The following is a 21,926-nucleotide window of genomic DNA, read 5'->3' on the forward strand; positions in this document are numbered from 1 at the left end:
CGAGTGTTCAAATCCACGCTGGTCGTAAGTGCAAAGACTCGCATTCATTCACACCACATTTCAGGACAATAATTAGAACATTAGAAACTATACTTTACTTTTTTGTCTTTATTTTAGTTTTGCTTTTATTTTCTTGTAACATTAACATTTATTAATTTAGCAGATGCTTTTATCCAAAGCCATTCATCTTAACTTTCTTAAAGACATTTTTTTTCTTAAATTGTAAAATCTTAAATTTTAATTTTTTTAATTTTTTATTGTTTACTTCACCGTAATGGTGAAACTTGGTAAAGGTTTTGGCACTTGCTGTGTGAAAATAAAAAAATCATGGACGTGACTGGAAAAGGTTTAATGGCCCTGAAAAACCCTGCAGCCGATTTCATATAAAAATTGAAAATAGTTTTTTTTTTTTTTGTTGCATTTTTCATAACAATAAACGTAAAATTCAGTTTTTTTTTCCACTTCAGCAATACTCTGCCAAGTGTTTTCTTTAAAAAGAGACCAAACTTCAGTCTGTGATCCAAAGCTTTCAAGATTTATGATATATTTAAGTTGTAAATTAAATTTGCAGGTCTATGGTCAAAAAGTGAATAAATGGATTATAAATACAGCGTAAATATAATTTAGTACCATAAAATTCCCCAAAAATACAAAATATTACATAAAAATTTTTTTTTTAAATAAATAAAAAACATTATAAAACTAAAATATAGTAAAAATTCAGTAAATCCATGAATATTTATTGCGTAGCCCTGCATACATCACAGATGTTTTGCATCTATATACAGTATATACTTCCCTCTATTATAACCTAACCCTAGTTTAGAAAAGCACTACTGAAAATGTCCTGCGCTCTGACGCTGATGTTCATGTTTCTCTGTGATGCATTTATATCTGTTTAAAACACATTTATGTGACCAGGCCGGTTTCACAAAGCTATTTTAGAGCGGTCTATAGTGTTAGACAAGTCTATAATGTGCTCATAGACTAGTTAATGCAAGTTAGACTGTTTCACAAAGATAAAGACTGACTTAATTTAGACCAAATAAATTAGACCCCTGACCCCAGGCTAACTCAAGTCTAAGACTCTGTTACCTTGGCAACCAGCAGTAACAATCAGTTACATTACAAACAGCCAAAAGAAAAGGGGAAACGGCTCATAATTTAAACATTTCTTCTTGTTACTACATTCTCCGCTAAATTTCCCAAGTAAAATGTCCTTGTAACTGTTATACTCCTCCAACACACACATGTTCTCCCGCTGGGGTAAACTGCACTGAGCGGCTGAATGCGCTTACTCGATCCGCCATGTTTTTTGTTTTGAAAAGTGTCTTATTTTACCCAGAATGCATTGCAGTGTAGTCCTACTTAAGATAGAGTCTTCAGTGCTTTGTGCAACGGTCTGATTTACATGTCTATCTGAAGTCTGACTATCTACTATATCTAAGCCATAGTCAAAGTCTATCTTTGTGAAACCGGCCCCAGGTGCAGATGGAATGGTTTAGATGAATCGGATAGCGATGTGACCAGTAAAAACACATTGGTGTAAACAGGCCCTGTGTGTGACCCGACAGCAAGGAGAGAAACACACGGAGGTGACGCTGCTCGTGGGCCCGAGGTACGGCATCAGTCACGTGATCAACACCAAGACCAATCTGGTGGCCCTGCTGGCCGACTTCAGCCACGTCAACCGCATCGAGATGTTCACCGAGGACGAGAGGAACGTGCGCGTCGAGCTCCACGTCCTGGATGTTAAGGTGCGTCGGATCAAACCGAGAGCCGCATATTTTGCAATGACATTCAGAGATTTTGTAAGTATAACACACATGGTTTTTGTTATAGACCTCCACGTGAATTACAATAGTTAAAAATGTTACAAACATTTTCATCATCCCTTTTATCTAATTCTAATAATGAAAACAGGAATTAATAATCCATAGTTTTCAAAATTTCATCCTTCATTTTATAAAACAAATAAGTAGTCAATATATATATATAAAATATGGTAACACTTAAAAAAAATGATGTTCTTCCTCAGTGTTTCTGTCTCGTTCTCCATCAGAAATCTCTGAACATTCTTAAATCAAGACACATTTACTGGAGAAGAAGCAGAATGACTGAAGATATTAAGTTTTGTTTTCTGAAAAAATGATCAAAATTATAAATATGTGCGATCATAAAAATAAAACAAATTTTCCCTTTGAATTAAGATTATTTTCTGACTTCACTGGCAGATATCTGTTCTTGTTTTAAGCACAATCTCACTTACATTTTTGCTTCTCAGTAAATGTATCTTGATTTAAGAATGTTTAGATATTTGTGCTGGAAAACAAAGAAGAACATACTTTTATGCAGTAGAATAATAATAATTCAGAATAATAAGGTTTCATTTGATAAATATATTAGTTAACATGAACTAACAATGAACAAGCATTTATTAATCTTTTCTAATGTTAATCTCAAAATGTACTAATTCAATTTTAAGATCATTTTTATGAACTAACATTAACAAAGGTTAATAAATACTGTAAAAATGTATTGCTTATTCATGTTCGTTAATGCATTAACAAACGAGTCCTTATTGTAAAGTGTCATCTAAAATAAAAATGCAGTTTGTTGTTTGCTACATTGCTTTGCAAGCATGAACTAAAATCTCTATTACTTGGCGGATTATTTTGCTAATATTAAAAATTATTAATAAATGAAAAGCATTTATTAAACAACATTTTTTTCTGTTTCCACTATTATTTCTGATGGTTTTAGGACACCTCTTACCTGTAGTAAAATCTCTTAAACTGCACCGCCTCCCATCGCGTACTGACTTATGTACTGATTGTTTATGGAAAATATCCTTTGTTTCTGAAGCCCATCACTCTTATAATGGAGTCCAGTGATGCGATGAACCTGGCGTGTTTGACGGCCGGATACTACAGACTTCTGGTCGATTCACGGAGGTCCATCTTCAACATGGCAAACAACAGTAACACTGCAGGTAAGAGCACAGAATCTACATACATAACAGTTCATTAGTCCGTCAGTGGTTCTCAACTTCATCAGCAAATGTACAAGTGTGGGTTCAAGGTTCAAGGTTATTTATTTGTGTCATACATATTACATACATGCGATGTAATGTAGTGAAATGTTTAGTTCAAACAAACAGAACCAACAAAGAATTATTGGCATACACATACATAATGAAAAACAGAATATAATAAACTATCAAGAAATGTGTGAATACTGTAGGAAAAAATCTAACTTAATTTGAAATCAATTTATTTTCATAACTGATGCAAAACTGCAACTGATCTACAAAATCAATCATGATTAATACGTTATCAAAACCTCTTCTTTTAATAAGATACTTTCAAAACAAGCAGCTTTGTCATAATTACAGCAGAAATACTTGACTAAACATCAAATATCACTGCAAAAAATAATGTTCTTCTTGTTTTCCATCACAAGTATCTAAACATTCTTGAATCTTAAATTCTTAAAACAAGGACAAATGTTTGCCAGTGGAGTCAGAAAAATAAACTTAATTCAAAAAGAAAACAAGATTATTTTTCTGCCTGCATTGGCAGATCATTCTCGGTTTACGCATTTGAAACTTGTAGTTGCAAAGTTACTTGTAGTTGCAAAGTTACTTGTAGTAGAATGTTTAAAGTGGATCATCGAAATAATGTCACTTAATGTTTAGATATTTGTACTGGAAAACAAGACAAAAGTACTGAGGAAGAACATCATTTTTGAAGTGATAATGGGAGACTTTGGCATAATATTGGACAATAGGTGTCCTTTTTCAGTCAAAAAGGTTGAGAGCCACTGATTTAAGGTGCTTAAATCTAATACTTCACTAAAAGGTTGACTCTGGCATCTTCTTTTTTGTTTGTTTGTCTAAGGACATGACTCAAGGATCAAGCACAACTACCAGGCAATCGACTGGAATTACGTTCCCTGTGGTGGATGCGATGACCCCCACGCCGAATACCCCGTCTGTGGGCGAAGAGAGTGCGATACTGCCCCCAACGTCTCTGAAATCCACCAGTCGCATCGCATGCACATGGAGGAGAAAGCGGAGAGGGCGAGCCGAGGAAGCCACATGCATCCACAGCCCTACTTCAGCGTCCCAAAAGGCAAACCTCAAGAGTCGCCCAGAAGCGCCAAGGTGTCCTTCATATTTGGCGAGCCGCCGCTGGAGTGCGTGAACCCGCAGAACTTGGGATACCAAAGACTGATGGAGGACATCCCAGAAGTGCTGGAGGAACACCGGTACATGTACGCGCAGCAGAAAGACTACAAGCCTCTGGAGGCATCCATGGAGGTCGACGGCTTCCAGTACGGTTCCCACATGGTCTACGGAGACGCCAAGATCTTCGGCACAACGGAAGGCATCGAGGAGCCTCTGCTGCACGATATCTGCTACGCCGAGACTACGGATGACGCCGAAGACGACGACGACATTAGTTGCGAGGAGGACATGATGATGATGATGATGATGGGGGAGATGAAGGACAAAGCTCACTCTCTCCTGTCGCTCTCGGAGTCGAGCGACGACATCATCGACCTCACTTCACTTCCTCCGCCTCCTGAAGGAGGCGACGAGGAGGACAACGACGACCTGCTGCAGTCCTTGAACTTGGCGATAGCCGCTCCGCCGCCCGGTTTCAGGGATAGCTCGGATGAAGACGACCACCAAGACCGTAAAAGCATGGCTTTGCTAAAAAATGACATCCCCGTGTCGCTGATCGACTCGGTGCCAACGGTGGCCGGCGGGAGCGGGGAAGTGTTCAATGACGCTGTGGTCACCACACTACAAGCACTCGAGGCCTTGGCCGCCTCTGAGGAACAGTCTCACCCACAATCGGACAATAGTTCAGGTTCTTACACTATTGTAACGTTTATTCATTGACGTTGTAGGACCTTCCAGCCATTCGTTTATTTTGGTTTTGTTTCTCCATTGTCTTCAATGCAAGCCCCATGTATTGTGTGCATTTGTTTTGTTTGCTATGTACATGTGATCTCATTATAATTTGTGGTTCATTTTTGTTCATGTATTTCATTATTTATGCTGCATTTCATAGCCTCCAACGTTTTGTACAAATAAACTATTTTAAAGTATACAGTACGTGTGGTGTGATGGCTAAAATGTTTGTCTCTTTGTGACACACAGGTGTAGAAATATCTCGGTCCTTTAGCCCCGAGTCCTCTTCTGATTCTGGGAATGAAACAAATTCCTCCGAAATGACGGAGAGCTCAGAGCTGGCCGCGGCTCAGAAACTCTCCGAAAACTCTCTGAAAATGTTTGTAGCCACTGCGGAAGGCTACCAAACTCTAGCCGAAGAGGAGACCGAGTTTCGATTGGCGCCGTGTGGCGTCCGATCGTCTCTAGATGATCCCCAGTCCTCCGCGGTCGCCAATCTCCACTCGGATCACTTCGAGATGGAACCGGAAACGATGGAAACCAAGTCGTTGACGGACTACTTCAACAAAATGCACAGGGATGTGATGATGGGAATGCCGAAGATCGAGGAGCAAGATGGTGGGGGGAAACCGAGCGCTGATGCAGAAGCCCGTCAGATGAACATCGCAGAATCCGAAGATCTTGTCGGGATGTACAACAACTTCAATGGACGAGATTCCCAGCGTTCGAGTCCCTTTGACAGGGATAGGATGTCTTATGCATTTCACGAAAGCAATCAAAGATTGCATATGCTTCTGAATAATAAATCCGAAGAGCACATTTACTCCGAAGTGGCCGGCGATAGCGGTCCATTGCACGCAGACAGAGTAACGCAAAAAGCCACTTTGGAGGAATCAACAGACTTGAACGCAAGTTCCCCCGCCAAAGAACAATATCGATCCCGGAACGAACCCCAACAGAGCAAGCCGGCTTCATCCGAACAAGAAGTGACGCGGTTGTACGAGTACCACTTGTCCAAAAGGATGTCGTCTTTACAGAGCGAGGGGATTCATTCCCTGCAGAGTTCCCAGTGTTCGTCCATCGATGCCGGCTGCAGTACGGGAAGCAGTACGCCGATGGACTCTCCTCTCTGCACGGTAGATAGCGTCCATCTGCACGCCGAGTCCTCTCTGAAAGGTCAGAACGTAGATGGAACGTTTTTGCGGAAACACCACGGACAAGCCGGCTCTGAGTCGGGCCGAGAGGGATGCCAAAGGTTGCCCAAGATCAGAGAAACTACAGGTACTTGCATTTACATTCAGATTTATGCATTCGGCAGAAGCGAGGTACGTTTCGTTCAAGGTACACATTTTAGCAGTTCTTGCTTTTCCTGGGAATCGAACCCATGATTCTTGGTGTTGCTAGCGCCGTGCTTGTTTGTGGCTAACAAGTTAAATGTGACATTTAACTAACCTAATGACAAAATTATCTTTCTGTTCAACTATGTGGAAACTGCAACCATGCAGAATTGCATTGTTGGTCAGCGACTGAATCATGAGTTCTTAACTTATATTTAATAATAATGCGACGGATTACAATCCTCACGGTTCGGATCATTTACCTTTTTTTGAGTCACGGATTGGATCATTTTTCGGATCAGCAAAAAAATTAAAATACGATACCAGAGCAAAAACTGCTAGCCTAACTAATAAAGTTCAAACATTATAAAAGACAAGTTGTCTTTAATGATGTAGTAAACAGTCATTAATAAAATCAGAAAAAATACGTAAATTACAAGCATAGATGAATACTAACATTAGTATTCTGGTACATAAGTGAAATAATTAGTCCTAAATGTAAAACAACACTATTGTGTTCACTGTTGAAATCAAATAAGGATTAATTTACATAGGTTTTATTAACATTAATGACACAGCAGGAATATTAGGCTGCTGTCACTTTAAGACCGAATGCACGGACCGAATATACTGACACACATTCGTTTTCTTTCTCAACTGTTAAACCGAGAGAATAGGGTTTTTTTCAGAATAGTACTTTTTGTAGCCCTCATCTTGATTTAAACTGAAGCTAACCTGATTAAATAAATTTTCCCACATAGTGTTGGGGAAACGTCCTTTAAACTGTAGCTTCTCAAGCTGTAAGATACTCGTACATTGCCTATAAAAAGTATTCACTCCCTTTGGCCATTTCTTTTTTTCTAAACCATGGAATCACAGGGATTTATTTGATCAACTGAAAAATATTAATTCATGTCAAAATGAAACCTGATTTCAATGTAAAAAAAAAAAAATACTTATTAAACTTTCATTTGCATAAGTATTCACCCCCACCACACTTTGGCAACTGTTACAGCCTTAAGTCTGTGTGATGCTGTAGTTCATTAAGATCATGCAACAATAAGGTCTGGATTCTTGAATACTCAAGTTGTTGTTTTCAAGTCATTGCTGTGTACATGCTTTATGCTTTGGGGTCATCGTCTTGCAGGAAAACAAATTTCCTCTGTGTTCACCTTGCTGACGTTAGGTGTTGCTCCATGATTTCCCTGTATATTGCTGCATTCATTAGATCCTATACTTTAATAAGGCTTTCAGAGAGGATCCACACAGCATGATTCACAGTAGAGATGGTGTATTTCTGATGATGTGCTGTATTTGGCTAATGCTAAACTTGTTTTTATTCCGATAGTTTAGTCTTCTGACTAGGAGTGTGTGATTATCGTCTACTATAATATCGTGATTGTTGTGTTAACGATGTGTGATCTGACATTATCAAGTATGTCCATCACTTTACAAAAACACACCTAGGGTCCCTATTTTAACGATCTAAGCTCATGGTCTAAAGCGCAGGGCGCAAGTTCACTTAGGGCGTCCGAATCCACTTTTGCTAGTTTAACGACGGGATAAATGGTCGGTGCTCCCGGTGCATGGTCTGAAAGGGTTGTCCCTATTCTCTTAATGAGTAATGGGTGTGTTTTGGGAGTTACGTGCGTTAAACCAATCAGAATCTCATCTCCCATTCCCTTTAAATGCCAGTTGCGCTCGCGCCATGGAGGATTCGCTATTTACATGACGGAATCTGATACGCGTCTCCAGAGCGCAAGCGGATCTGCTCGTGCGCGAGGTAAAAGTGCGCAAGCAGAGCATCTACGGGACAAGCCGGATTCACCATATCTTTATGTACACAATAATAATCTTTTACATTGTAATCCTTTTATTTTAAATATTTGGCATGTTTGTGTGTTGCTGTGCGTCCCTGTGTGTGTAATAAGCAGAGTGTGTGTGTTGTGGACCCGCCTATAGGCACACATTACTAACGCGCTCTTTAAATAACAAAAAAAATATATTGCGCCATTGACTTGACTTTAGAGCAGGTTTCAGTTGGTCAATGGCTCAGTCTATTTGTGTTCCTCAAAATAGCAACGCTCAACAATGCACCAGAACACACACTCATTCTCAGACCAGCAGCCCATGGGCGCAAATGCATTTGCTATTTAAATATCACGGTGCAGGACGTGAAAATGAAAACTCCGTCGGACTGAAACTAGCAAAAAACACTTGCGTCGCGCTTGGCGCTGCATTGCTCCGGGTGTAAGATAGGGCCCCTAGAGCGCATACACTGCATGATGTAGTAGGTCAGACTAGTGCGCTTGTGCATTTAGAGCGCACACTTTCACTGCGTGATTTACTCTATTAAAATGCATTTATAATGCCCTCAATTTTCCAGATAAGGGGGCAAAAATACCTCTGTATGTCTTTTATATTTATATAATTTAATATAGTTCATCAATATCATACGTAGAGTGTCATTTCTTTACTTCAGATATCATCATGATTACAAATGTGATATTGATTTACAACAGCAGTTCAATAAACAAAGAAGTTAATATTAAGTGACATACATTTTAGGCACGATAGTGCCTGTTTTTGCTCTATTTCGATAACGAAAATGGTTCCAAACAAAGCCACAGGACTGTTTTGCGTCTCTGAGCGACACACGGCGGTGTTTCGTTACTGATTGAACGGTTGAATGAATGATTCAATGACTCACTCATTAACAGTCACTTGCTGCCACCTACTGGCGGTATTAATTTCACATTTAAAGTCTCTTTTCATTTTTAAAATCATTATGAATAATATCAACATTCAACGTTTTATGTTTAAAACCCAAAAATGTCCACGATATCCCTCTGAGCTTCATTAAACAGTCTGTGTAAATGCATCTAAATGCCACTTCAGATTCAGCGTCTGTGTTTCCTCTGCACTGCAAAGATGAATTTGGTTTAAACTGATTTAATTTGATTGGTAACATCCCTATTGTGTCTTATTATTCTAACTGTATTTTATTAAATGTAAGAATTTGACACTATAGATGATGCATACATTTAATTAGGTTTTAAAAAATGGGTTTAAAATTGCCCATTAAAGATAAAAATCAATTTAAACTTACCCAGAAAATATCGAGATAAACTTTTTATGTCAGTACCGCACACCGCTACTTCTGGCAAACTGTGACCGAAATATTGCATGAAATATTGCAGTATTTCAGCTTCTCTTCATCAGCCGTTGTCATCGCCTCCTTTGAGGACGTCCTGCTCTCGCTGCATTTACTGCTGTGTCATATTTCTCTATTTCTTAATCATTGATTTAACTGCTACTCCAAGGGAAGCTCAATGACATGGAAATCTTCCCCTGCCTGGTGCTTTTCAATTACTGTTTGGTGGCGCTGCTTGACGGCCCTTTTCCACTTCCAGAGCGCTGCTGACACACTCATGCCACAATCAATTTGAAAGTCCTTGACTACACAAAAGCAATTTGACTAGTTACGTGACTTGCAACCAAAACACTTTTGGGGATTTTGGAGTGTCATATTAAAGGAGGTGAATTCTCATGACAGATATATTAAATTGATATTTAATATTTATTTAAAGGTGAAAATATTCACGCTTTGGAGTCAATGTTGAGCTGCAATTATGCTAAAACAGTCAGATTGGAATTCTATACTGTATGCTCTATATTCTAATGCGGAAATGACACGCTTACTTAACCTTCACCTGCTATTTTGCATATTTTAAGTCTTAGGACTTAATTAGAATTTCCTGATTTGGAACATTAAGCCTCGCGTAGACCGTTTCTCCAGTGTCGCTCGCAGGCTTATCATTGACGTCATTACCGTATCATGCTGAATCAGGATAAGCAGGAGATTCAGAAGCATGAAATTACGAGACATAATACTAATTCATCCCTCTCTTTTTTTCTCCTCCCCAGTCTAGCATGCTGCAGATGGAGATAAACCGAAGAATCGTCTTCTACTCTCACGATACGTCCACATTCATCCACAGCACAGTTTCCCATGTGCCAAGCCAGAGGTGATCGGAGGTCTTGAACGCTTCCCAGTTTGTTCTTGCACTCGGCCTCAAACGACCCGCTCTGGTTGCCTCAGGGAGGCAGAAAGGGAATCTTAACAAGACAACTATTGGCTCAGGGAGCATTGACACTTTTTATGGAAACTGCAACAGGTTTATAGATGGTCATAATCATCCAGTCAACCCTGGACGGAGATGATTACAACCCTGCCGTTCTTAAAGTCAACATGAAACTCATTTTACTTCCATAAAGTGATATTTTGTTGCATTGTTATTGGATTGCGAAGACTGGGCATGGATGAAGTCTGGTGGCTGGAGGGAATGAGCTGAAAAAGAAAAGGTTTTATTGTTAGCGCTGCAGTGATGCCATATTTTTGTAAGTTTGCGTCACCCTGGTTCCCTGGACAAAAAAAAAACAACCTTTTCCATTGGCTTTTGGATTACTGCAGACCAAAAAAGCTTATGATTCTCACACGTTTTGTTCATCACGATAATCTTCATAAACTAACACATCTTTTGAAACCTAAATACAACCGGCACAAGAGCTAAACGTAGGCTATAAACGAACTACACCGCCGTCGCATGACTTTATTAACCTTCAACGGCTATATCAGACTTTTCCCTGAAAGTTCGAGTTAGAATAGGTTTGCAAGAGCGCGATTATAAACTCTGAAAGCAACTAGTGAGTAGATGAGTTTCAAGGCAAGTAAAAGCTTTAAAAAATCACAAGAGTGTGTTACTGATGTCATTTAATATACTTAATCAGTATCACAAATAGTGTCATTTTTTTTCTCCAAATATCAGCATGATTACAAATGTGATACAACAGTTCTACAACAGTTCACTAAACAAAAAGTTAATATAAAGTGACATACATTTTAGACACGATAGTGCCTGTTTTTGCTCTCTTTCGCCAATGAAAATGGTTCCAAACAAAGCCACAGGACTGTTTTGCGTCTCTGAGCGACACACGGCGGTGTTTCGTTACTGATTGAACGGTTGAATGAATGATTCAATGGGCCCTATCTCGCACCCAGCGCACCTGACTTTGTACAGCGACGCATGTATCATTCCTATTTCTCACCCGACACACAGCGGACTTTTCCCTCCACAGACGCACGTCGGTAAACTACAGAATGAACTTGCGCTCCCGGGGGGCGGTTCAGTGAAGAGAGGAGGCGTGATCCGGCGCAAACGTTCCCTGGTGCTATTTTGCAGTTTCAGAAAACAATTCCTCCACTGACTTTAGACAAGGTTTTTCCTGGTCAGTGGCGGAATTGTTTTCTGAAACTGCAAAATAGCACCAGGGATACGCGTTGCACATGTTATTCAGATGCTATTTTAAGGGCACATGCTTGGCCATAATCAATCTAGCGTGTGCACAACACACATACACTTTGCTTCTCTCATCTACACACAGAGCAGCAGTTCACATTTTTGCAAACCATACATTATTACAAGGAAAAATATTCCACATGAGGGAAATCATTGTGGTGTCCATGAAGATGTGAAAAAATAGGCATAAATCTAGCTTACACATTTACCCAAATTATGATACGCCTGTTTAGCCGAAGCTAATTTGTGTGTGTTTCTCCGTCCCCAATGTCACTTCTCTGTGTTTTACGGCCCTGACGAGAACGTCGGTCTCCTCGGCTGTGAACCGCTCCTGGCAAATCCGCCGTTATAATAGGAATCCGCTTTAGAACAAGCGCGCCTGCTCTTAAAGGGAATCTGAGATGTCGCTCTGATTGGTTTATTTCACATTACGCCCAAACCACACCTATGAGTAATGAAGCTGCTTCAGACCAACACATTTTAGATTTGCGTCGGGCGCAAGAGTCATTTATCCCGCCGGTATAATAGCAACAGCGCCCAAGACCCGCCCACAAAGTTACTTGCGTTTCGTGTTTGATACTTGCGTTTCAGATCGTTAAAATAGGGCCCAATGACTCACTCATTAAGACAGTCAAATGCATTTCTGAATGAATCAGCCGTTTGTTTGAACAAATTGGTTGAATGATTCAATGACTCACTCATTAACGATCACTTGCTGCCACCTACTGGCGGTTTTAATTTCACATTTAAAATATTTTCATTTTTAAAAACATCAAAGCAATGTCCACGACGTCCCTCTGAGCTGCATTAAACAGTCCCTATTTCAGACATTTCCCTGAAAGTTCGAGTTAGAATAGTTTTCAAGAGCGCGACTATAAACTGTGAAAGCCACTAGTGAGTAGATGAGTTTCAAGGCAAGTAAAAGCTTTTTAAAAAATCTCAAGAGGGTGTAGCCTATTTCATGTCATAGAGTAAAATATGAAAATATTTTATTTCAGCCTTTTAATCACTGACTTTAGGACGATGGTCCCGGAGAGGCTAAAATGCAACTCGTTTCTGGGTTTATCCTACAAAAACACGTCATCCCTGCAGCAGATGTGCACTGAGAAAGTACATAGGGTAAATTTTGATTTCTTGTTGACTTTAATCTTCTGAAGTGTAAGTGAACGACGTTACTGAAGTCAGCACAGAAACTACTTCGCCACAAGACAACCTTTCCATTTCTATCGAGCATTGGAACAAGGCAAGTCCATCTCCTTATTCTTTTGGATGACTCTTGCACTGCTCACTTAATACGTCTATTTTAGCCACATTTGTGTGCAAATTCTCAAGACTGCATGTGCAGAGTTTAAGCTCTGATTTAGATTTTTTTTTTTTTAAGCTGCGAAAGGACATTTCAAAGTGCTAGTTGGAGCTGAAGCGATTCAGGAAGTCACTTTATATTCTTTTGCGTCGAGGCTTTGGGAAGTTATTTTGCTGACCAAAGCAAAACTACATTTGCTGTTTTAGCAATGGCCGAATGGCCAGAATCACTGCTTTTCATTTAGCCATAGTAAAGCCATATGATATCACATACATTTGTCATCAAGATTATCTGGCCATTGCAATCCACTGTGATAACAGTGCTTGTGTATATTTTGTGTAATATGTAAAATGAAAAGGAAGTATTCTACAATACATAGAATTTTTAAAAGACGATATATATATCTATATAATATACACCACACCACCTGATAGATGCATCCTCTTTTGTTCCATGTGATTATTTCAGTCGTCATAACGTTCAAAAATAAGACATTTTTGCCACTATAAATACTGTAATTATGTTCACAACTTGCACTGTTTAATTTGCTGTTTGGCTAATGCACACATTTACTGAAATAATTTAAGGTCAACATGAAGCGTCATTTTAACAGAAATTTGTAGGACAGTCAATGATAAATCGTATTATTCATTCGGAATTATTAATGTGCACGGATGAATCGTTCACAATAAGACCGGGAAAAGTAAATAAGGTCCATTTTGAATTCATGTTGACTTTAAATGATAAACGTAATGTATTTTATTTGAATCATCTTCATTAAATATTTCAGCTTGGACTCTGATCTCGTTCTGTCTTTCTTTGTCTAATGAGTCAGATATTTCCTGTCGTTCACCAGTAATTCATTTATAAATATTGTGCAAATTATATTCTTCCTTCTCCTATTTTTCTTCCTCTCCTTGTGTAGAAGCAACTGTTGTATTGGACGAAGAATATTTTTTGATCATTTCATAATCGGAGTGCTTCACTTTTTGTGGTTTTGCTTTCATTTATGAAGAAATCGGAGCAAAACTTGCACACACCCCTGACATTGTTTTGCTTAATCTCTAGTACAGAAACTCGTCCCTAGAGAAAAGGGATGAAAGTAATGTTGTTCCTCTTTATTGTGGTGTTTCACTGACAATATTGTTGAAATTAAATGTAATTTATACAATAACAACAATTCAGGATAACAGTGCTGAGAGTTTGTAGTTGAGTTATATAATCACTTGCAGAATCAAAACAAAGACAGATTCAGAACAATCTTGTTTGCAAGATAAAGGGGAAGTTATGTTTAAATATATTCTCTCTCACTTTTGTTTGTACTTTTCTGTGGTCTATAACATTGGTCAGTAACACCTGTTCTGCTAGTAACACAGGCTCTGTACAACTTGACAAGCCAGACAAAGTACAGAACAACCAGCGTCGAAGGACAAAAACAATTCCAGGTCTGATGAAGATGGTGAGTTACTGAATATTTGCTTATGATTTCCCTCATATAATGATTATGTGTCAAAACAAAGATGCTCTGAGGTCTATTATTGTGAGGTCCAAAAGGAGAAACAACAGTATGGTACATTTAATTACATGGAAAAAAGGAAATAAAATAACAATGGATGAACTAAATTAAAAATACATTTTAAAAAAAAAGGAAGTTTGCAAAAGGATGTGATGCCGTCCATATAAAGAAATCATATACTCAAGTGGTCTAATACAGGCTTCCATATTTTGCAAACGCAATGTTTGTCTTATTGTGCAGCTTGTGTGTTCATGAAAATGTTTATTTCCTGAAATAATGTTAGATATTTTGTTATATTCATATAGAAATATACCTAAAATATATAATTTATTTATTAATAATATATATATTTTTACATTTTGTAAACTGATTTATTTATTTTATTTTTGGAAGGGGGGAGGGGGGGGTATTTGTAAATTAGTTGCTGTAAATATTCCACAAAAATCTGAAGCAGCACAACTGTTTTCAACATTGATGATAATCATAAATGATTTCTGAAGGATCATGTGACACTGAAGACTGGAGTAATGATGCTGAAAATTCAGCTTTGATCACAGGAATAAATTACACTTTACTGTATATTCACATAGAAAACAGCTGATTTACATTAGAATAATATTTCACAATTTTTACTGTTTTTCTGATCAAATAAATGCAGCTTTGATGAGCAGAAGAGACTTCTTTCAAAAACAAAAAAATCTTACCAACCTTAAACTTTTATACGATTGTGTATGTTTTTCTTAGTTAATCGTTATTATGCATTTTAAAACATGTATCTTTATTATCTTCCTCCCTCTTTCAGGTGTCAGAGAGGATATTAACGATCTTTGCCGGTCTCATCTCAATGCGAGTTGCAGCTGAATGGTACCCCAAAAGTCTGAAGTGTGACGTTTCTCCGGAGAATAACGGGACCGAGGTCAGCGTCAACTGCACCGAACGAGACCTAACCGAAGTTCCTCTGGGAATCCCAACGAACACCACCAACCTGACACTAACCATCAACCACATACCCCACATCAGGAACGATTCATTTCACGAACTGCACAACATCACCGAGATCGACCTCCGATGCAACTGCGTACCGATCAAAGTCGGTCCCAAAGATCGCGTTTGTACCCAGAGCGTGACGATTGACAACGGCACCTTCTGGAAGCTAAAGAACCTCAGGTCGCTTTACCTGGATGGAAACCAGCTGTCCAGCATTCCCAAGGGCCTTCCTCCCAACATAGTGCTTCTGAGTCTCGAGGTCAATAGCATCCATTCAATTCTTAAGGAGAATATGACAGAACTGACTAATATCCAAAGGCTGTATCTCGGCCAGAACTGCTACTTCAGGAACCCGTGCAACAAGTCGTACTACATTGAAAAGGATGCGTTTGTGCAGCTTGACAAGATGACTTTGCTTTCTCTGAAGTCTAACAACTTGTCTTATATCCCACACCAACTACCATCAAGCCTAAAAGAGCTGTACCTTTACAACAACAATATTCAGACAATAACGGAGGAGGACTTTCACAACCTGACAGAGTTGGAAATACTGGACTTGAGTGGGAACTGTCCACGCTGTTATAATGCACCGTTCCCATGCACTCCATGCCCAAATAATGCTCCCCTTCAGATACACCCTGACTCCTTCAAGACTCTGAATAACCTAAAGACTCTTCGACTTCACAGTAACTCTTTAACGAATATACCTTCAAAATGGTTTCAAAACCTGACGAGACTTAGTCTTCTAGACCTCTCGAGCAATTTCTTGGCTAAGGAGATAACATGCACCTCTTTTCCTTCTTTGTTGCCCTTTCTAGAAGAGTTGGATCTGTCTTTCAACTTCGAGCTTCAGGTGTATCCCACATCTCTCAACCTTTCAAGATCATTCGACCAGCTTAGATCTCTAAGGGTCCTGAGAATCAGAGGGTATGTGTTTCAAGAACTTAAACTGGAAGACCTCAAACCATTGACTGAATTGAACAACCTGGAATTCATTGATCTCGGCACAAACTTCATAAAAATAGCGAACCTCAGTCTCCTCAAGAAGCTGAAAAGCTTCAGAATCATCAACTTGTCCGACAACAAAATCTCAATGCCTTCTGAAGGAGAATACCAGGCTTCACTTTCTAACCGCAGAGAAAAACAGTACGGTTCCCCAATGTCTCAAGGTGCCCAGTACCACAATGGAGAAGTGAAGGATATCCACTATTTCCTCTATGACGAATATGCACGCAGCTGCAAATACAAGGACAAGGAACTCTGGATTACAAGTCCATTCAACAACGAATGTAGCTCCTTTGGAAAAACGTTGGATATTAGCAGGAATAACATCTTTTTCCTTCATTCCAAATTTCTAGATCTTGATGAGTTGAGGTGTTTGAATCTCTCTGGGAACGCCATGAGCCAGAGTTTGAACGGTTCTGAGTTTCTCAAGTTGAAGAATTTACAATACCTGGACTTTTCCGACAATCGTCTGGATTTGATGTTCTCCACAGCGTTTCAGGAACTGAGCAGCTTGGTGGTTCTGGATATCAGCCGTAACAGCCATTTCTTCGTAGCTGAGGGTTTAACTCACATGTTGAACTTTACAAAGAACCTGGTTAAGCTGAGAAAACTGATCATGAACGACAACCAGATATCCACATCCACGAACACGGAAATGGAGAGTTTTTCCTTGGAACATTTGGAGTTTAAAGGCAACCGTCTTGATATGTTGTGGAGGGATGGAGACACGAGGTACGTCAACTACTTTAAGAAACTTATGGCGTTGAAGACTCTCGACGTTTCTCGTAACAACCTGAACTTCATCCCACAAGGGGTTTTCGAAGGTCTTCCAGAGACCCTCACAGAACTCTACATCACTGAAAACAGGTTGAAGTCGTTTAAATGGGAGGGTCTTGTGTACCTTAAAAACCTACAGCTGTTAGACCTCAGTGGGAATTTACTAACGGATCTTCCCACGTGCCTGACTAACTACACTAAATCAATCCAAACTCTTGTCCTACACGGGAACAAAATTGCAAAACTGCCTCCGGATTTTCTAAAAGATGCATTCAGCCTCAAGATCTTGGATTTAAGTTACAATCGCATCCAGTTCATCCAAGAATCAAGCTTCCCGGAAAACGTTGTTGACCATTTAGAGACCTTATACTTGAACAATAACCGGTTTGTGTGCTCTTGCAACGCCACGTGGTTCGTCCGATGGATCAACCGCACCACTGTGAACATCCCGCGCCTCGCGACCGACGTAACGTGCTCTTCGCCGAGTGCCCAGAAAGGTCAGAGTGTCCTATTCCTAAACGTCCAAGCCTGCCAACACAACTCCCTGTCAATCATCTTGTGTATATTTCTGACCTCTGTGATTCTCAGCATTCTCACGCTCACCATCTCCAGCCATCTTTTCCTCTGGGATGTGTGGTACATCTACCACTTCTGCTTGGCCAAACTCAAGGGATACCGAAGACTGTCCTCCAACAGCACTGTCTACGATGCCTTCGTGGTCTACGATACGACGGATCCGGCCGTTCACGAGTGGGTCACGCAGGAGTTACGTGTTCACCTGGAAGAGAAAGGTGATCCACGGATGCAGTTGTGTTTGGAAGAGCGGGATTGGGTGCCTGGTTGTCCTCTTATTGAAAACCTTTCCCAGAGTATTCAGCTGAGCAAACGCACCGTTTTCATCCTGACGGGACACTATGTCAAAAGCGGGAGCTTCAGGACAGCCTTTTATATGGCCCACCAGAGACTCATGGACGAAAGGAATGACGTTATCGTCCTGATATTCCTGGAGAGAATGCCTTGCCACTCGAAGTACCTCAAACTGAGGAAGCGACTGTATAAAAAGTCAGTCCTGGAGTGGCCGAGGAATCCTCAAGCGCAGAGATACTTCTGGTTCAGTCTCAGAAGCCTGATGTCCACCGAGAGGCAGCAATACAACAAACTCTTCCAGGAGACTCTGTGATCGAGACACAATCCAAAGCTTCAAGACCACAATCAAACGTACAGTCAAACCAAAGTTTATTCACACACCTTCAACATTTCTCACATTATCACAGTTTATTCACTATAGTTTAGAAAATGGTGATAAAATATGAGCAGAACTCAGTTGATATTTGACTGGTTTTGTCCGTCCTTCTGTTAGACTGTCTCACACATGAATTATGTTGAATATCTGTCAGCTGTTAAATTTAACTACACAATTAGATAATACCAGTTTAGCTCAACCAATCACCAAGCAATGCTTCATTGTGTTCAGTCTGTGTGTAAAAAGAGCATTAGCAATTAAAGAAAACACACTTCAGCAAATCAGCTCAAAGTGTCCCGATCATTTCTAGTCCCAGATGTCACAGGTAGTCACTATGAAGAGTTATTGGGTGTAATATGTCACAGTTTACTTTATTTTGCTCTCCTCACTCACAGAAATGAACTATAGTGTCCTGATCACACTAGTGGAACAATATCAAACATTATATCTGGTGTCTGAATAATTTTTGGTTTGACTGTATAACCTTTAATATGATGTTGATTTGATTCCGTTTTATTGTATGTGTAACTATAAATAAACGCAACCACTTCTTTAGTTTAAGTTCACTGACGAATGCACTTTCATTTCTGGGTATTTGGCATACTTTTGGAAAGTTGTAACATGCTCAGACTAAAACTAATTCTCTTTTTTTTTTTTTTTTTTTTATGTGTGCAGATTTTATGACCACATAGTAATATCAAATATTTAAATAATAATAATTCATATTATTATTATTATTATTATTAAAACAGCATTTTGCCAATTATTTTATGGGTGTAGATTTCATGACCACATAAAAAAAAAAAAATAATAATTATTGTTTACATTGTTTTTATTATTATTATTGTTATCAAAAAATAATAAATTACTGTTGTTATTGGTCAAACTCAAGGAATACAACTGGCAGTTTGATTAATAACAATAATATGTTTTATATTATTATTATTATTATTATTATTATTAGTATATTCTGCTTGGCCAAGCAAATGTATAATAATAATAATAATATATTCATAGTTTTTAGATAGTAGTAGTTTTATGCTAATCTAAGTAATTGTATGCTTATGTGTTTTTTTTCACCAAGCAGGATGCTAATCAAGGTTGTTGTTTATTGTTTATGTTATTAAAAAAAATGTAGTCTGAAATGGCAATGTGTTTTTATTCTGTCCTCCAAATAAAAATTCCAGAATTTTGAATATTTCCATTTTTCTAAGAATGGATTTTCAAATATCATGCTAACAGATCAATGTACACTCTTAAGTATATTTCAGTTTTTGGAAAAACGAAACACTGAATTATCTGTGTTTCCCCGGGTCTCCGAAGACGAGTTAAACGGTCCCGAGGGAAAGTGATTGAAAGTGAAAACCACAGCAGCGTGTCCTCGCCTGATCTATGAGGTAATGAAACAAAAACTGTACTGTATATTCTTAGATATATATATATATACATACAGTTTAAGCAGCCTTCTATTTTAACCCTTCCGGAAGCTCTCGTTCATCTATAGGTAAAATAACACTGCAAAAACAGATTTTTGTCTCGTTTTTCAACACAAATATTTCAACATTTTTAAATCAAGATACATTTACTGGAGAAGCAAAATGACTGAAGATATGAATTGTTGTTTTCTGGGGGAAAAAAATCTAAATTGAGTGAGTTTATGCTTAGAAATAGGCTCAGAAAAATAAACATGATTTAAAGGGGGAAACATTATTTTTCTGACCCCGATTTTAATGCATAAACTCACTTAATGTTGATCATTTTTCAGAATCCAAGACTTAACATCTTCAGTCATTCTGCTTCTCCAGTAAATGTATCTTGATTTAAGAATGTTTAGATATTTGTGCTAGAAAACAAGACAGAAACACTGAGGAAGAACAACATTTTATTTGCCATCCCCAGTTTATCATGTTGGAAAAATGTTTGCATTTATGTGTCAGATATACATGTGTTAATTGGGATTGAAAGTGTTGAAAACGCCCCTGATTTATTTTTAGAAGTTTCATCATAATCATAGTGGAAATCCCCATTATTCTAGTGACAGAAATACCATTGTGGTTTTGCAAGAGAGGATAGTCGATTTTATTCTGCCAAAGCATTAGAAAAAATACTAATATTATAATAATTTCCATGTGTGTGATTCTGTGGCATCAGTGTCACCAAACAAACCTGCTAAAAATATCAAACTGCTTTGCACAGTGTTTCACTTTTATAAGGAAATGATTGACTTACAGTGACTCTGCATTTTTACAGTAGATACAGGAAACTATACGTGCCACTGAGAAATTCACTTGACCTTTAAAACACCACATTCTTACACAGATTCCCCAAAACACAGCAACTAACTGGCCTTGCTGAGCGTAAACATGATGTTGAGGAAAACAGGAATGCATTTTGAAATTAAATCATGATGCATGGAAGGTCTTTTCCAGTTTAGATTTCTGAAGTAGAGCCTCTAACGTGTGTAAATGTGCATGTGATTTGTTCAATCATGTCCCTGAGAAGAAGGAACAATGTAGGCAGAACTTCCTCTCTTATAATGGAAACTGTGTGCATGGCTGCACTGATCCACACCGACCAGTAAGATATGACCAATGACAAAAGACATCAAACAAATGACTCTCATCAAACACTGACTGTGGTGATTACACAGAAACGGAGCGGTTTATATCAGTCGGTGGACTGGCAGCTGGCGATGACATGCGGCGTTTAGAGATCTATTAGTGTTAAAATAGTTTAACAGTTAAACCAAAACTTCCTGTTTCCTAAATGCAAGTGTGTGAACCACCAGTGTCTTATTCGCTTATTTGGGTTTGTTTAAGCATTGCATTGGTTGCACAGGGACATTGCTACCATGGTAAGAAACTCTATTTATACAATTATTAGTAGAAGTATTTATTGTATGTACACTGTAAAAAAGTACAATCAACTTGGATGTTTAAGTCATATCAATTTAAATTACATTAAACTGACTTAAATGAGTTGAATCTTGTATAACTTGATGTTGGGGTGATTTTTGGTTTTAACGAGACGATTATTTTTTTTATTGCATATGCTGTTGTTTATAGTGAAAGACAAATGCATTTTATGCACATATAAAATGCATTGCTTTAATAAGGAATAATGTTTTGGTAACACTTTACAAAGAGGTTCCATTAGTTATTGTCAATTAATGCATTAACTGGCAGTTTGTTACAGTTTTGGGTTTTTTTCCGCTTTGGTACAATTTTCACAAGTAGGCCTATATGTAAAGTCCCCTAAATGATTTAGTCTATGACACAATGAATTGAATATTTTTAGTGAAATATGCTTTTTAATTTTAAGTTGACTTTCAAAAGCGTGTGAATTAGAGTGAATGGAAATTAACTGTTTATATTTGAGTTATATTGTATAATTATAAAGACGATATGCTACTAGCACAGCAACAAACTTGTTCCTGAAAGTTATTACTCAATGATCAAAGCAACATGTTTCAGAATA

At 38.5% G+C, this 21,926-nt stretch overlaps 2 protein-coding genes across 7 annotated transcripts in view; both read left to right on the forward strand.

The window, feature by feature from the left end:
• The window catches only part of frmpd4 (FERM and PDZ domain containing 4), an 87,959-nt gene extending 74,248 nt beyond the window's left edge, over positions 1 to 13,711 (forward strand). For 3 of the 6 annotated variants that reach the window (XM_084420392.1, XM_084420395.1, XM_084420394.1), the window contains 6 exons: positions 1 to 24; positions 1,554 to 1,811; positions 2,866 to 2,992; positions 3,900 to 4,877; positions 5,171 to 6,202; positions 10,186 to 13,711. The exon at positions 1 to 24 is cut by the window's left edge and continues 66 nt beyond it. In XM_084420392.1, the coding sequence (XP_084276518.1) occupies positions 1 to 24; positions 1,554 to 1,811; positions 2,866 to 2,992; positions 3,900 to 4,877; positions 5,171 to 6,202; positions 10,186 to 10,190 (2,424 nt within the window). In that variant the 3' untranslated portion in view covers positions 10,191 to 13,711. The remainder of the gene's footprint in view (positions 25 to 1,553; positions 1,812 to 2,865; positions 2,993 to 3,899; positions 4,878 to 5,170; positions 6,203 to 10,185) is intronic. The other 3 variants (XM_084420393.1, XM_084420396.1, XM_084420391.1) reach the window with 2 other exon arrangements.
• A 556-nt stretch (positions 13,712 to 14,267) lies between these two features.
• LOC311298904 (uncharacterized protein) overlaps positions 14,268 to 21,926 on the forward strand; it is a 37,588-nt gene continuing 29,929 nt past the window's right edge. The window contains exons 1-3 of the mRNA XM_084422228.1: positions 14,268 to 14,380; positions 15,240 to 18,382; positions 21,288 to 21,303. Coding sequence (XP_084278354.1) covers positions 14,372 to 14,380; positions 15,240 to 18,382; positions 21,288 to 21,303 — 3,168 coding nt within the window. The 5' untranslated portion in view covers positions 14,268 to 14,371. The remainder of the gene's footprint in view (positions 14,381 to 15,239; positions 18,383 to 21,287; positions 21,304 to 21,926) is intronic.

The sequence above is a fragment of the Rutilus rutilus genome (assembly GCF_951802725.1).
Source record: "Rutilus rutilus genome assembly, chromosome: 10".
Taxonomy (NCBI): domain Eukaryota; kingdom Metazoa; phylum Chordata; class Actinopteri; order Cypriniformes; family Leuciscidae; genus Rutilus; species Rutilus rutilus.